Source organism: Bos taurus, chromosome 2 (assembly GCF_002263795.3).
Source record: "Bos taurus isolate L1 Dominette 01449 registration number 42190680 breed Hereford chromosome 2, ARS-UCD2.0, whole genome shotgun sequence".
Classification (NCBI taxonomy): domain Eukaryota; kingdom Metazoa; phylum Chordata; class Mammalia; order Artiodactyla; family Bovidae; genus Bos; species Bos taurus.
Window position 1 is genome coordinate 88,971,079 of NC_037329.1, and position 12,763 is coordinate 88,983,841.

Here is a 12,763-nt window from a genome sequence, read left to right on the forward strand (position 1 = left end):
CAGTATTCTTGCCTATAAGTTCCTATGCTGCTTTTTAAAGATAATTGTGGATTTTGTATTCCTGATTTTAAAAGACATTTATATTAATTGAAGAGATGTGAAAAATACAGTAAGGTTTAGAGGGAAAAAGCCTACCTACTAGAAACAACCACTGTTAAATTTCATTTCAGAATGTTTTAGATTTATAGATATATAGGGGTCATTTTTACAAATGTTATGTAGTGTGTGAACTTTTGTATCTTGCTTTTTACTTAACATGACATTATAAACATTACCTCATATCATTTTGTTCTTTAAAAACATGACCTTAATAGCTGTGCTGTGTTTTTATGAATTTGCCATTTAGTTTAATTATTTCCAAACTATTGTCCATATGCATTGTTTCCACTTGCTATTATAAACAATGCTATAATGAACATTTTTTGTATATAAATCTTTATGAACAATCATCTTCTTGACATACTTTCTTAGAAGTAGAATTATTGGGTTCAAAGGGTATGAGTATTTTTAAAATTTTTAATATATCGCTATCCAAAAAGATTGCACTAATCTCATTGTTTTATTTGTAAAACTGATTAGTAGGAAAATGGAGAATTTTGCAATGTTTAATTTCCATTTGCATCTCTTCTTTAGTGAATATTTAAGAACACTAAGATCAGTGGTCAAAAAACTACCAATTACTTTATTATTGGTTATCAGAAAACACTGTTGTATTCACATAAGTACTTTTAAGAGAATGGTAATGCTATAAGTAACACAGACATTAGAAATTTTAGGCATTATTTTATAATAGCAAAATTATTTTTTATCAAAGTTTTTTTCTTGATAGGACCACTTACAATACTAAGTTAATCATCATGAGATGGTGTGATTTACTGAAATTACATTTGTATAGGGGACTATGAAGTCATCTTAACTCAGTGAGTTAAAATAATTATTTTAGAACTACTCTATAATAAATATATCCTTTAATATTTATTTTTATTTTTTTAACTGTGCTGGGTCTTAGTTTCAGCATGTTGGATCTAGTTTCCCCACTAGGGATTGAACCCATGTCTCCTGCAGTGGAAGCAAGGAGTCTTAGTCACTGAACCATCAGGGAAGTCCCTTAATAGATCCTTTAAATTTAGACTTGAATTCCGTGTATACCTCCTTCAGTCTACCTTTAAGTATAAAAGGCTTTCACCAAAAAGCTAAAGAGACAAGGGAGTCTTCAGAGACTTTCAAATCTGAACACATACATAGTTGTACATATATTATGAAAATCTTTGGCTCTAAGTTCATATATTTCTCCCCAAAGGAAGATTTGTTTTCTTTGATATTGTTAATAGAAAACAACCACCACTGTTCATGTTTTACTCTGTAAAATAAATCAAGGACAAGTCCAATATGTAAGTAGGTACTAAGATTTAGTAACTGGAAAATGGATAGTTCTCAGTATTGACAAGAGTTAAGTGTAAGTACAGTTACATCCACTACAGTTGAGTGTCAGTGGATCTACGTGACTAGAAAATAATTTGGCAAAGCATATCAATAATTTTTTAAGAAAAATAAAGGCAAAAATTTGTGTCTTCTTCATCACAAACCCTACTAAATTATAGTAAAGGAATTTTTAAATATAGAAATCCACAATGATGAAGGAAAGGGAAAAGGCAGCCTCAGTTTCTAGAGGAGGAAAAGTAGATGGAAGAGGATTGACTGATGAAGCAGAGTATGGGAAGCTGCAGCACATACTTCAGAGGGAGGGAGCTTTGGCAGGAAGGATGCTGACTGCCTGGCAGAAAGTGGGGAAACTCTAGATCTAGAGTCAGCCTTTAGGATGGGGGACAAGCTTAGAAAGAGAGGTATAAAGCAGGGTAATTAAATAAAGATATTTTAAGGAACAGTCCACTATCCCCTTACCTAATTCCATTCCAGTTTGTTTTATAAGATGTCTAACGTTTGCCTTCAAGGTAAAAAGGGAGGGGTGGGAGTAGGGAGGGCAGAAAGTGATATGCTAGTATTTTAATGACCATTAAAATAAAATACAAAATTCTTCACAAGAAAATAACAAAACCCAGTGTTTCTCAAAGTGTCATCCACAATATTCAGTATCCAGTTTAAAGTATTATTATATTACTAGGCATTGCAAGAAGAAAATATGACCTTTAGTGAAGAGAAAGATTAGTTATTAGAAGCAGACCCATAGACAACCCAGATGTTGAAATCAGCAGACAAGGATTATCAATATGTTTTAAATTTTTCCCAAAAAAGTGGACTTAATAGGTGAAGGGAGGAGAATTTCAGGAGAGACGGAAAGAATGAAATGACAACCCTGGAACTAATAAGTATGGTATTTGAAGTTTTGTGGAAGTCATCAGATGCCTTTGGCAGCAATTTGGACAATAACGACTAAAGGATCAGTGAACTTGAAGACAGGTCAAAAGAAATTATCCAAACTGAAGAAAAGAGAAAACAAAATGACAACAAAAGCAGAGCCTCGGTGACTCAAAGGACAATATCAAGCATTCTCATAAATATGTAATTGGAATCTCAGGAGAAAAAAGGAGAGAATGGAGAAATGGGGGGACATATGAAGAAACAATGCCCACAGTTTTTCCAAATTTAACATAAAACAACAACCCACATATCCAAAAAGCTCAACAAAATCCAAGCAGAGTAAATGGTAGAAAATCACACCAAAGCGTGTCACAGTCAAACTGCTGAAAGTCAGAAATGAAGATAAAAGTTTAAAAGCAGTCAAAGGATAAAAGACACATAACAAACAGGAGACAACAAGAAGAGTAAAGGTTAACTTCTCATCAGAAATGATATGGGCCAGCAAACTCCAGAATGAAATCTATAATAGGAATAACTGCCAGTATGGAATTATATATATATCTAGAGAAAATATCCTTCAAAAAGGAAGATAAAGTCAAGATATTTTAAGATAAACAAAAATAGAAAGAATTTTTCACCAACAGAGTTGCACTACAAAACAAGCCAAAGGATATTCTTTAGGTTGAAAGTAAATGATACTAGATTGAAATTTGAATCTGCTGGAAGAAATGAAAAACACTGAAAATGGTAAATATATGGATAGAAAGAAAAATGTGTTTTTTTTTCCCCTCTTTGTTTTTTTTGAAAATCAATTGACTGCTTAAAGCAAAAATAATAACAATGTATTGTGAGGTTCAGAACAAACATAGAGGTAAAATATATGGCTATAAGTATACAGTTAATAAAAGTGGGTAGGTGTAATTATTTATTTATTATTGTATGATTGTTACATTATACATGAGGCAGTATAATATTGATTCAAAGGACACTATGATAAATTAATGATACATACTATAATCCTTGGAACAACCTCTAAAAGCAAAGAATGAAGAGGTATCACAAAAAAGATAAGATTAACAATTTCTTGAAAACCATTTCACCTAAAAGAAGTAAGGAAAAAATCAAAGAAATAAAGAATAAACACAACTCAAAATGGTAAACATAACCCAGTAATACCAATAATTATATTAAATGGAGATGGACAAAAGACTCTAATTAAATAGCAGAGATTGACAGACTGGGTAGCAAGACCAGTAGCAAGACTCAATTATATGCTGATTAAAGAAATGCACTTTACACATGAAGACAGAGACGGGCCAAATTCACAATAGTTATGGGTTTTATCAGGCTTCTCTGGTGGCTCAGAGGTTAAAGTGTCTGCCTGTAATGCGGGAGACCTGGGTTTGATCCCTGGATCAGGAAGATCCCCTGGAGAAGGAAATGGCAACCCACTCCAGTATTCTTGCCTGGAGAATCCCATGGACGGAGGAGCTTGGGTTTTATCACCATTTTATTAGTAACTGATAGAGCAAGTATATGAAATATCTTTCAGAATGTTGAATATTTAAATAGTATTGTCAACCAACCTGACCTAATTGACATTTGTAGAACACTACACTAACAACTTGAAGGACACATGGCATTTTCACCAAAATAGACCAATTGCTAGACCATAAAATAAGTTTCAAAAAATTTAAGTATTAAAATATTTAGATTATGTTCTTTGACCAAAGATAGAAGTAAAATAACATTTAATAGCACTAAGATATCTAGAAAATTTCCAAAAATTTAGAAATTAATCAACCTTCTAAATAATTCATTGATGGGATATTTCCTGGCAGTCCAGTGGTTGGGACTCTGTGGTTTCACTGCTGAGGACCTGGGTTCAATCCCTGGTTAGGGAACTAAGATCCCGCAAGCCATGCAGCACAACCAAAATAAATAAACAAAAATAAATACTCTATTGATCAAAGAAAAAAAAATTCACAAGAGATATTAGAAAATCATTTGAACTGCACCATAATGAAAATACAGTAACTCAGTTACCAGTATCAGTAATGAAATCGATCCTGACCCCACATTTATTTATTTAAAGACTAACAACAGGATATTGTAAAAGAATTTTATGCCAAAAGGGAAGTGAACAAATTTCTTTAAAAATATGAATCACTAAAATGCACATAAGAAGAAATGGAAAATAGAAATAGCTCTAAATCCATCAAAGCAATTGGTAATTAAAATTCCAGGCTGAGGTGGCTTCACCAGTGAACTCTTAATTTAAGAAAAAATAATAGCAGTCTTAAACAAATCTTTATTTCCTGAAATAGTTTAGGAATAGAAGGAAGTCAGCACTTTTCAACTCATTTAATGAGGCCAGCATAGCCTTATCAAAACCTGACAAAAATTATTACAGGAAAAGCCTCAGAACCACATTGCTCATAAATAAAAGAGCAAAATCCTCAACAAAATATTAGCAAACCAAAGTAAGGACAATATATTAAAAAGTTAATACACTATAACCAAAGTAGTTTTTTCCAGGAATGCAGCATTGGTTTAACATTTAAAAAGCAACCAATGTTGTAATAAAATCAAAGAAAATAACAGCATGATCATCTTAAATCACTTGATAAAATAAAAACTCCCAGTATATAAGAAAACTTACTGATAAACATATGAAAATTATACTGTATAGCCAATATAATACTTGATAATAAAATATTGAATGTAGTTTTCCTAAAATCAAGAACAATGCAAGAGTAATTGTTCTACATTGTCCTAGAATTCCTAGCCATTCCAATAAGACAAGGAAAGATTGGAAAGACAGAAATTGCTCTTCATTTACAGATATCATTATTGCCCATATAGAAAATTACAAGAAAGCTACAAAACAAAAAACTAACAAGGAAATTAGCAAGGTGTTTTAGGTTCAAGTTCAATATATAAAAAGCTAATTTGTATTTCTGTATTCTAGCAACCAGCAATTGGGAAAGGAAGTTTTAAAAAATTACTATATATACAATGACATTTTGCATGTCATCTAAAATTTGTGTTCAGTTACCAAGTTGTGACCAACTCTTTTCCACCCCATGGACTGCAGCACTCCAGTCTTCAGCATCCTGTCCTTCACCATCTCCCAGAGTTTGCCCAAGTTCATGTCCATTGAGTTGGTGATGCCATCCAACCATCTCATCCTCTGTTGCCCTCTTATTCTTCTGCCTTCAATCATTTCCAGCATCAGGGTCTTTTCCAATGAGTCGGCAGTTCGCATAGGTGGACAAAGTATTGGTGCTTCAGCTTCAGCATCAGTCGTTGCAAAGAGTATTCAGGATTGATGTCCTAGGAATAAAAACTAAAGATGCACAAGACACTGAAAGCTGTAAAATGATGCAACAAATAAAAGAAAACCTAAAGAAATGGGGAGATATATAATGTCCAGTACTCAAAAGATGCAATATCACTAAGATACCAGTTATCTCCAAATTGATTTATACACTGAATGCAAATGCAGTTAACATCCCATCAGATTTTTTTGAAAAGAAATATACAAGTTCATTGTTAAATTTATATTGAAATGCAAAGGACCTAAGATCTTGAAGCAATCTTGGAAAAGAAGAGTAAAATTGAAGGACATTCATTATTTAATATTAAGACTCGTTATATAGTAATTAGTAAATGAGATAGTGTGGTATCAGGGTGAGGAGAAACAATTAGATCTGTGGAATAGAATAGAGTTCAGCAATAGAACACACAGATACAGTCAACAAATTTTCAACTGAGGTGCCAAAATAGTTTAGTGGAGAAAGGTCAACTCAGATTTATCATGCTGGAGTCTTATATTCTTTTTTCGCATTTTACGTACTAGTTGTTAAAGGCAGAAAGACTATGTCCCATTTAACTCCTGCGAATTAGCCAGGGCAAGCACATAGTGGTCATTCTATACAGGCCTGTTGAGTTAAATTGAATCAGAAATCAGATCCATACTCAGAAAGCTATATAACATCTATGTTGGGATTTGATAAGTAATTTTAATAAGAGGAAGGCTCAAGTAATAGATTCAAAAACACATAAGCTTCTAGGAGCAATTTTTTAGACACATGGACAAGGATTAAATTCAAATATAATTTTTATTGAAATCTGGGCAGATTGGGTGTTTCCAAAGATAACTTTTCTTTCCAAGAAGTATCTACTTTGGTTCAAGTATTTGATGAATATTGGATAAAGACATAGCCAGAGACTCATATCAAACTAGGCTCCCTATAATTGGAAAGGCCCCAGGCATGCAAAGTATGAAAGGAATACTGATTCATTCATTCACCCATCCATTCAGTATTCATCATGTACCCACAAGGCGCCAAGCATATAATGATGAACAAGACATACATCACTGTCTCCACTTTTCTCATGTAGAAATTGAAGAGGATATTTTAAGGTTTCACTAAAATCAATACTCTTAGTCTAGAATATAAATTTGTAATGACTATAGATTGTAGGCCAACAAATTTCATGCTTCTTTTGGTTTGTATTAGGGCTCTTCAATAGAAAAATAGTATGAGCTGTATATGTAATTTTAAATTGTCTAGTAGACACATTTAAAAAGTAAAAATAAACAGGTGAATTAAATTGAGTAATATATTCTATCTAAATTATGTTGACAATCATATTGACATGTGATCAATATTTTTTATTTATCAAAGGAATATTTTTAATTCTCCTTTTTTAAGTCTTCACATTTCAGTGTGTAATTTACACTTAGACCCAACTCGATTCAGACAAGCCATGTTTCAAGTGTTCAGTAGCCTTATGTGGCTAGTGGCTACCTTATTGGAGAGTGATATGATTCAACTCCAAGTCAGCTATAGTCTACTGAAGATTACAAGTGGAGGGACTACCCTGGTGGACCTGTGGTTCAGCATCTGCCTTCCACTGTAGGCAACACAGGTTCAGTCGCTGGTCAGGGAATTAAGATCCCACATGCTATGGGGCAATGCACCACAACTACAAAGCCCATGTGCCACAACTAAGATTCGGTGCAGCCAAAAATACATAAGTAAAAATTTCTAATTAAAATAATAAAGTTTACAAGTAGATTTCTGAAAGGTGGAAAACTGATGGTATTTCTAGCTCATAATGTTAGAGGAAAATCACTGTTTCCAGGAAAGGACTCTTTTTATTCTATTGCTAGAAATATAAGGACCTGTGGTCAGAATGAACTAATTCTGTTATAGTCAATAGTTCTGTAACCCTCCACCAATTCACCAGTTTTCATCTGAAAGAATCCTAGAGTTTTACTATATTTGGAGACAAATTGTACCACCAGTGTGCAAATATACGCAAGTAGTCTTTGAGACGGAGAAGGCAATGGCAACCCACTCCAGTACTCTTGCCTGGAAAATCCCATGGATGGAGGAGCCTGGTAGGCTGCAGTCCATGGGGTTGCAAAGAGTCGGACGCGACTGAGCAACTTCACTTTCACTTTTCACTTTCATGCATTGGAGAAGGCAATGGCAACCCATTCCAGTGTTCTTGTCTGGAGAATCCCAGGGACAGGGGAGCCTGGTGGGCTGCCGTCTATGGGGTCGCACAGAGTCGGACATGACTGAAGCGACTTAGCAGCAGCAGCAGCAGCAGTCTTTGAGAACTCAGATCTTTCCATCATTCAATGACCCCACCATTGAGACAGCTTTCAGGTCCTAAAAACAATACTACTACTCAAATTTCTCAATAAATACTTGTTAGATGAATGATGAAATGAACCAGTAGCCCTCATATCAGTTCTTTGATACACAAAATATATTCAGCTCTAGGTTAATAATCCCAAACTCATTTGCATGCTGGTCTTCCCATTTAAAATGCTTTTGCATTCAACAAAATAATTTCTTTCTTCTGTTCTAAGGTCATTATTTCCACTAGGCTATAATGGAAATCCCCTTTATTTTCAAGAATAACAGTAATTTACTACACTATGCACAATGAACTGTATTTTAGAGTCTTAATTTATTGAATTTCATCAAACCTGAATCTCAACTGTGATTTAGAGAGAGTTGGAACCAGCCTATACTTACTTACTTTTAACAAAACATTTATACAGTCATCAAAAAATTAGTTTTTCATCTTTCACAGTAGAGTTTCTCCTGGTGAGGGTACTACCCAGGTACCATCCAACTCCACCCCAACAGAAACACCTGGAAGCTGAATCCTGGATCCACTTCTGAATCGAAATTTCTGCAGGTGGTGTCAGGGAATTTGCATTTGCAATAAGTACTAGGGGAAAAGTCATGCACACTAAAGTTTGACAACCACTGCCCCTGCAGTAAAGTTCCAAACTTTGGTATGACTAAAGATAAAATTGTATACTATCATTTAAATCTGTTTTATTACTGGAGGAAATGATGTTTTCAGTACTTAATTACTTTGTTCACCACCTGGGCTGAACATTCCACTGTGTGCTGTAATTTCCTTTTAAGTAAATTTTAAGAGGCACTCAGTATTCAGCCTATAAAGCATAGGCTGTGCCTTTTTGATATATAGGTAATAAATGATGGCTTCAACTAAAATCAGATTTACCCATCATAAATGGGCAAACGTCTAAAACCAAACTGACTCAGACCAAATCCTATTCTTTTGTACTTTCCAAGTGTGTTCTCTATAATGCTTGTGACAGTGTCAGGAAAGGTATTCTTTGTTTCTTTTTTTTTTTCCTATGAAATCATTTTAAGAGTATTTTAATTCAGTCACAATCCTACAGATAGCTATTGAGCTAGACACAAGTACTGGAGCTTCAAAAACGAATCAGATTTTGCATCTGCCTTTAAGGGCATCTTAGCCTCTGCAGGGAAGGAGCAGACATGAGAACTTTGTGTTGAATTTAACGCACCAGGTTATACCAGGAAGTAGAGAGAGGTGAGACAGAGGCTGGGCTTCATAGTGATGATGTTGTGCTCAGTTTGGGTATGAGCCGTAGTTGGCCAGAGAAATGGACTCATTCATACAGGGTAATCCAGACATCAGGATGGTCAGAAGTGCCAAACCTACACTCTTTCCATTACACCCAACTTTCTCCAAGAACCTGACCTGCAAAAGCAGGCTGGCTTCCCTTTTTCTCATACCCAGAGCTCTCTCTGGTTGTGAGTGAGATGTTAAGTGTGATACATTTCCTTTTCAGGCCACTAAGGGTGCCATTTAATCCACTCCAGCCATAACTAAATAGGAACCTACCTTTAAAAGATGCCAAAAGCAACGTGCTGCTAATTTATTGCCACATCTGTTAAAGCTCCAGAGGGAATCTGACTCTCTAGATTTTAAATATAGTTGAGTTATTGTGATGATGTTTCCTGATTTAATCCTTCCATAAATTAGATGAGATGATCATAGAACCTGTTGTCACTTCATTCTTGCCCTAGCTTCTCTTCTGCCTTCATTAATTCCGAATAAAATACCACAAGACATTGATGTAGCACTTGGAGATGGGAGGGCTGTGTCTTTATAGCCTCAATTTGAAATCATACTTAAAGACATCTAAGCCTTTACTGAATAGTGGGGGAACTGTTCATGCATATAAGGCTCCTAAGGATCTTCCTGGGTAGTTATGGGTGAGGAAACTAAGACTCAGAGATAAGTGGCTTGCCTGGGGTCACTCTGTAAGTAATTACTAGAGTCAAAACACCCACTCAGGTCTTCTAACTCCAAATACAAGGCTCTTTCTAGTATATCCTTTCATCTTCTGGGGAGTCTATTAAAACAGTTTCTTGACTGTTTGCAGTGAAAGGAACTATTGCCAACATGTTAACAAAACCCAAAATTGTGGCATCCCCATCACCTGATCATCAGTGTTTTTAGTTTATCACTTCACAGTCATTATTTGGTGTTTTCTTACAGAAGGCAACAGACCACTGCAACAGAAACTGTCCTTAGATGGGAACCCCAAACCTATACATGGAACACCAGAGAGGTCAGATGGCCTACAGTGGTCAGCTGAGCAGCCTTGTAACCCAAGCAAGCCTAAGACAAAAACATCTCCTGTTAAGTCCAATGCCCCTGCAGCTCATCTTGAAATAAAGCCAGATGAGTTGGCAAAGAAAAGAGGTAAAGTGATTTCTTTTGCACAAATGATTCAACATATTTTGCACACACAGAGAAGTATCTGAATGACAGAACTTTCCAAAAGATACTGCTTAGTGAAGAGAGTTAGACCTGAAATTGCATTTCTTTCTGTGAGCCACATAGATTGAAAACCAGATATGATTCCTCCATTGTTAATCAAAGGTCTTGAATGTTTAAGTGGAATTATATCCCCTTTGTCTGCCTCTCTGTGGCCATTCTTCTCTTTCTAGGCATGGATAAATTTGCACCTCAAACACTTGGTACCCTAACATCCTATAAAGCAAATGTTAATGCAGGAGCCTCTTTAGCCATGTAAATGTTGAATGTTTCCCTGATATACAGGTTATGAATTTGCATTGACTGAAGATGAGTTTAGAGGCCAACCATGTCTTCTGATATGATGTTCCTCATGTAAATTCAGTTCTGTGTTAGAACTTTCAGACAAAAGACACTGAAAGAGGGTTTTATATTGGACACACTGTATTTTGATTACATTTTGAACTTTGATATATTGATACTTTATGCATAACTAGTATTAAACATGAAAGGGGCTAAATCACTTCCTTTCTGATTACCAGAGGATTTAAATAATATTCTCATTCAGGCCTCAGTTGTATCTGATTTCCTTGGCTTGGGTTTGATTATACCTTCTCACTTTTCTTGAGAGAGATTTCTTTTTTCTAAGAAACCATGCCCTTGTTGGGATAAGTACAATTTGCCTATTTGCTCTGCACTATCTGTAAACCCTGGTGACAGTTTCAGGAAATCAGGCAAGATTGGCACCCACAGAGCTGCTTTAAGTACTGCTGGTATAATTACAGGCCTGGCTCAGGACTGATGGGGCCAGAGCCAGGGTACCTGGCACGGATGCTCTGTCCTCTCTCGAGTTCATTTGTACCTCTCCCAACCTCTATGTCATTTTCCTCTTCCAAAAGCCCTGCTGGCTTTAAACCACACAGAATGGTGTTTATAGAGAGAGCCAGCAGCACAAATGGTCTTTAGACGTATCAGATTCTAAGAATCCCCAGTTTGTAATAGAACATAATGATCTGAGCCTCTTTGCAAAGGGTAAAGGAGACACATGTGCCCAAAATGGCCCAGCCAGAGAGCCCACTGGTGAGATCACAGCTTCTCAGGGACCGCACAAACCACCCACTCTGGATTTTAAAAAATTGGGATTATAAACATCCTCTTAATGGAACTTTTTTTTTCATTGAAAAACAAAAGAAGATCCCTTTTTATTGGAAGGGGATATAGTTGCCTTTGTCATTGTTGTTTAGCTCAGAAATAAAAAAAATAAAGTGTTCACTTTAACATGTTCTTTCTTGACATTAATTTCAGGCCCAAATATTGAGAAATCGGTGAAGGATTTGCAACGCTGTACTGTGTCTCTGACTAGATACCGTGTCATGATCAAGGAAGAAGTAGATAGCTCCGTGAAGAAGATCAAAGCTGCCTTTGCTGAATTACACAACTGGTGAGTAATTTCACTTAGAAACTATCAATTTATGGCACTTGAGCTGTTCCTATAGGTAAAAGCATCAGATGGAAAATGTTTATTTAATACATAAACATCACAGAACAACACTTTGGCGAATTTTCTTAAACCCTGCTGACAGATGCATATCTTGGGAATAGAAAAGAAGAGAAAATTTGAAATAAAGGGAAACCTGATAGACTTATTCGCTGGAGTTTGAAGTTGGGTCAAAAGTATATGAATGATGTAGGACACAACCTCAGTAAAGGACAAAACTTCAAAAACTATATTTTTGACAAATCTCTGGAAGGTTAACATCATGAATGCTTACTCAGAAAGAATATTTTCCAGCCTGATATCATCATAAAATAAGAAAAGCTCCCTTAACAAAATTCAGAAACAGCTTATGTAAACTTAGCGATAGACCCCCATTCTTGGTATCCTGAAGACTGGAATTAAGAAATGGTATGCCAGTGTGGTTTTGGTCCTGCCCCTGCCCTGCTCTGCAATGGATTTTGATGGAAGACATTTCTTTCAGCCTTATACTTTTGCTCATGTCCACAGTCAGAGTGAAATATCTGTTAGTAAAAAAGATTAAGTTAATATCAGTAGAAAAATGTTCTCAGTGTATCCATCAGGACACTTTCAGTTTCAAGTGACAGAACCTCAAATCACAGTAGTTAAAGAGAAAAGAGGATTTATTACTGATGCACATGAAAATCCCAGGAAATTCCTTTAGGCAAATTTGGTTCTAAGCCCAGTATGTTAGCAGGATTCAGATTCCTCTCTCTCTCTCTCTCTGCCTCCTTTCCTTGACCAGTGTCCCCCACAGTCTCCTGGTTCTGCTTATTCTTCACTTCACTCTTA

At 35.6% G+C, this 12,763-nt stretch overlaps 1 protein-coding gene across 10 annotated transcripts in view; it reads left to right on the forward strand.

The window, feature by feature from the left end:
• Positions 1-12,763, forward strand: part of SPATS2L (spermatogenesis associated serine rich 2 like) — a 190,892-nt gene that overhangs the window by 137,579 nt on the left and 40,550 nt on the right. For 6 of the 10 annotated variants that reach the window (XM_005202655.5, XM_005202653.5, XM_005202657.5 and 3 more), the window contains 2 exons: positions 10,195-10,401; positions 11,761-11,896. In XM_005202655.5, the coding sequence (XP_005202712.1) occupies positions 10,195-10,401; positions 11,761-11,896 (343 nt within the window). The remainder of the gene's footprint in view (positions 1-10,194; positions 10,402-11,760; positions 11,897-12,763) is intronic. The other 4 variants (XM_005202660.5, NM_001192987.1, XM_005202659.5 and 1 more) reach the window with 1 other exon arrangement.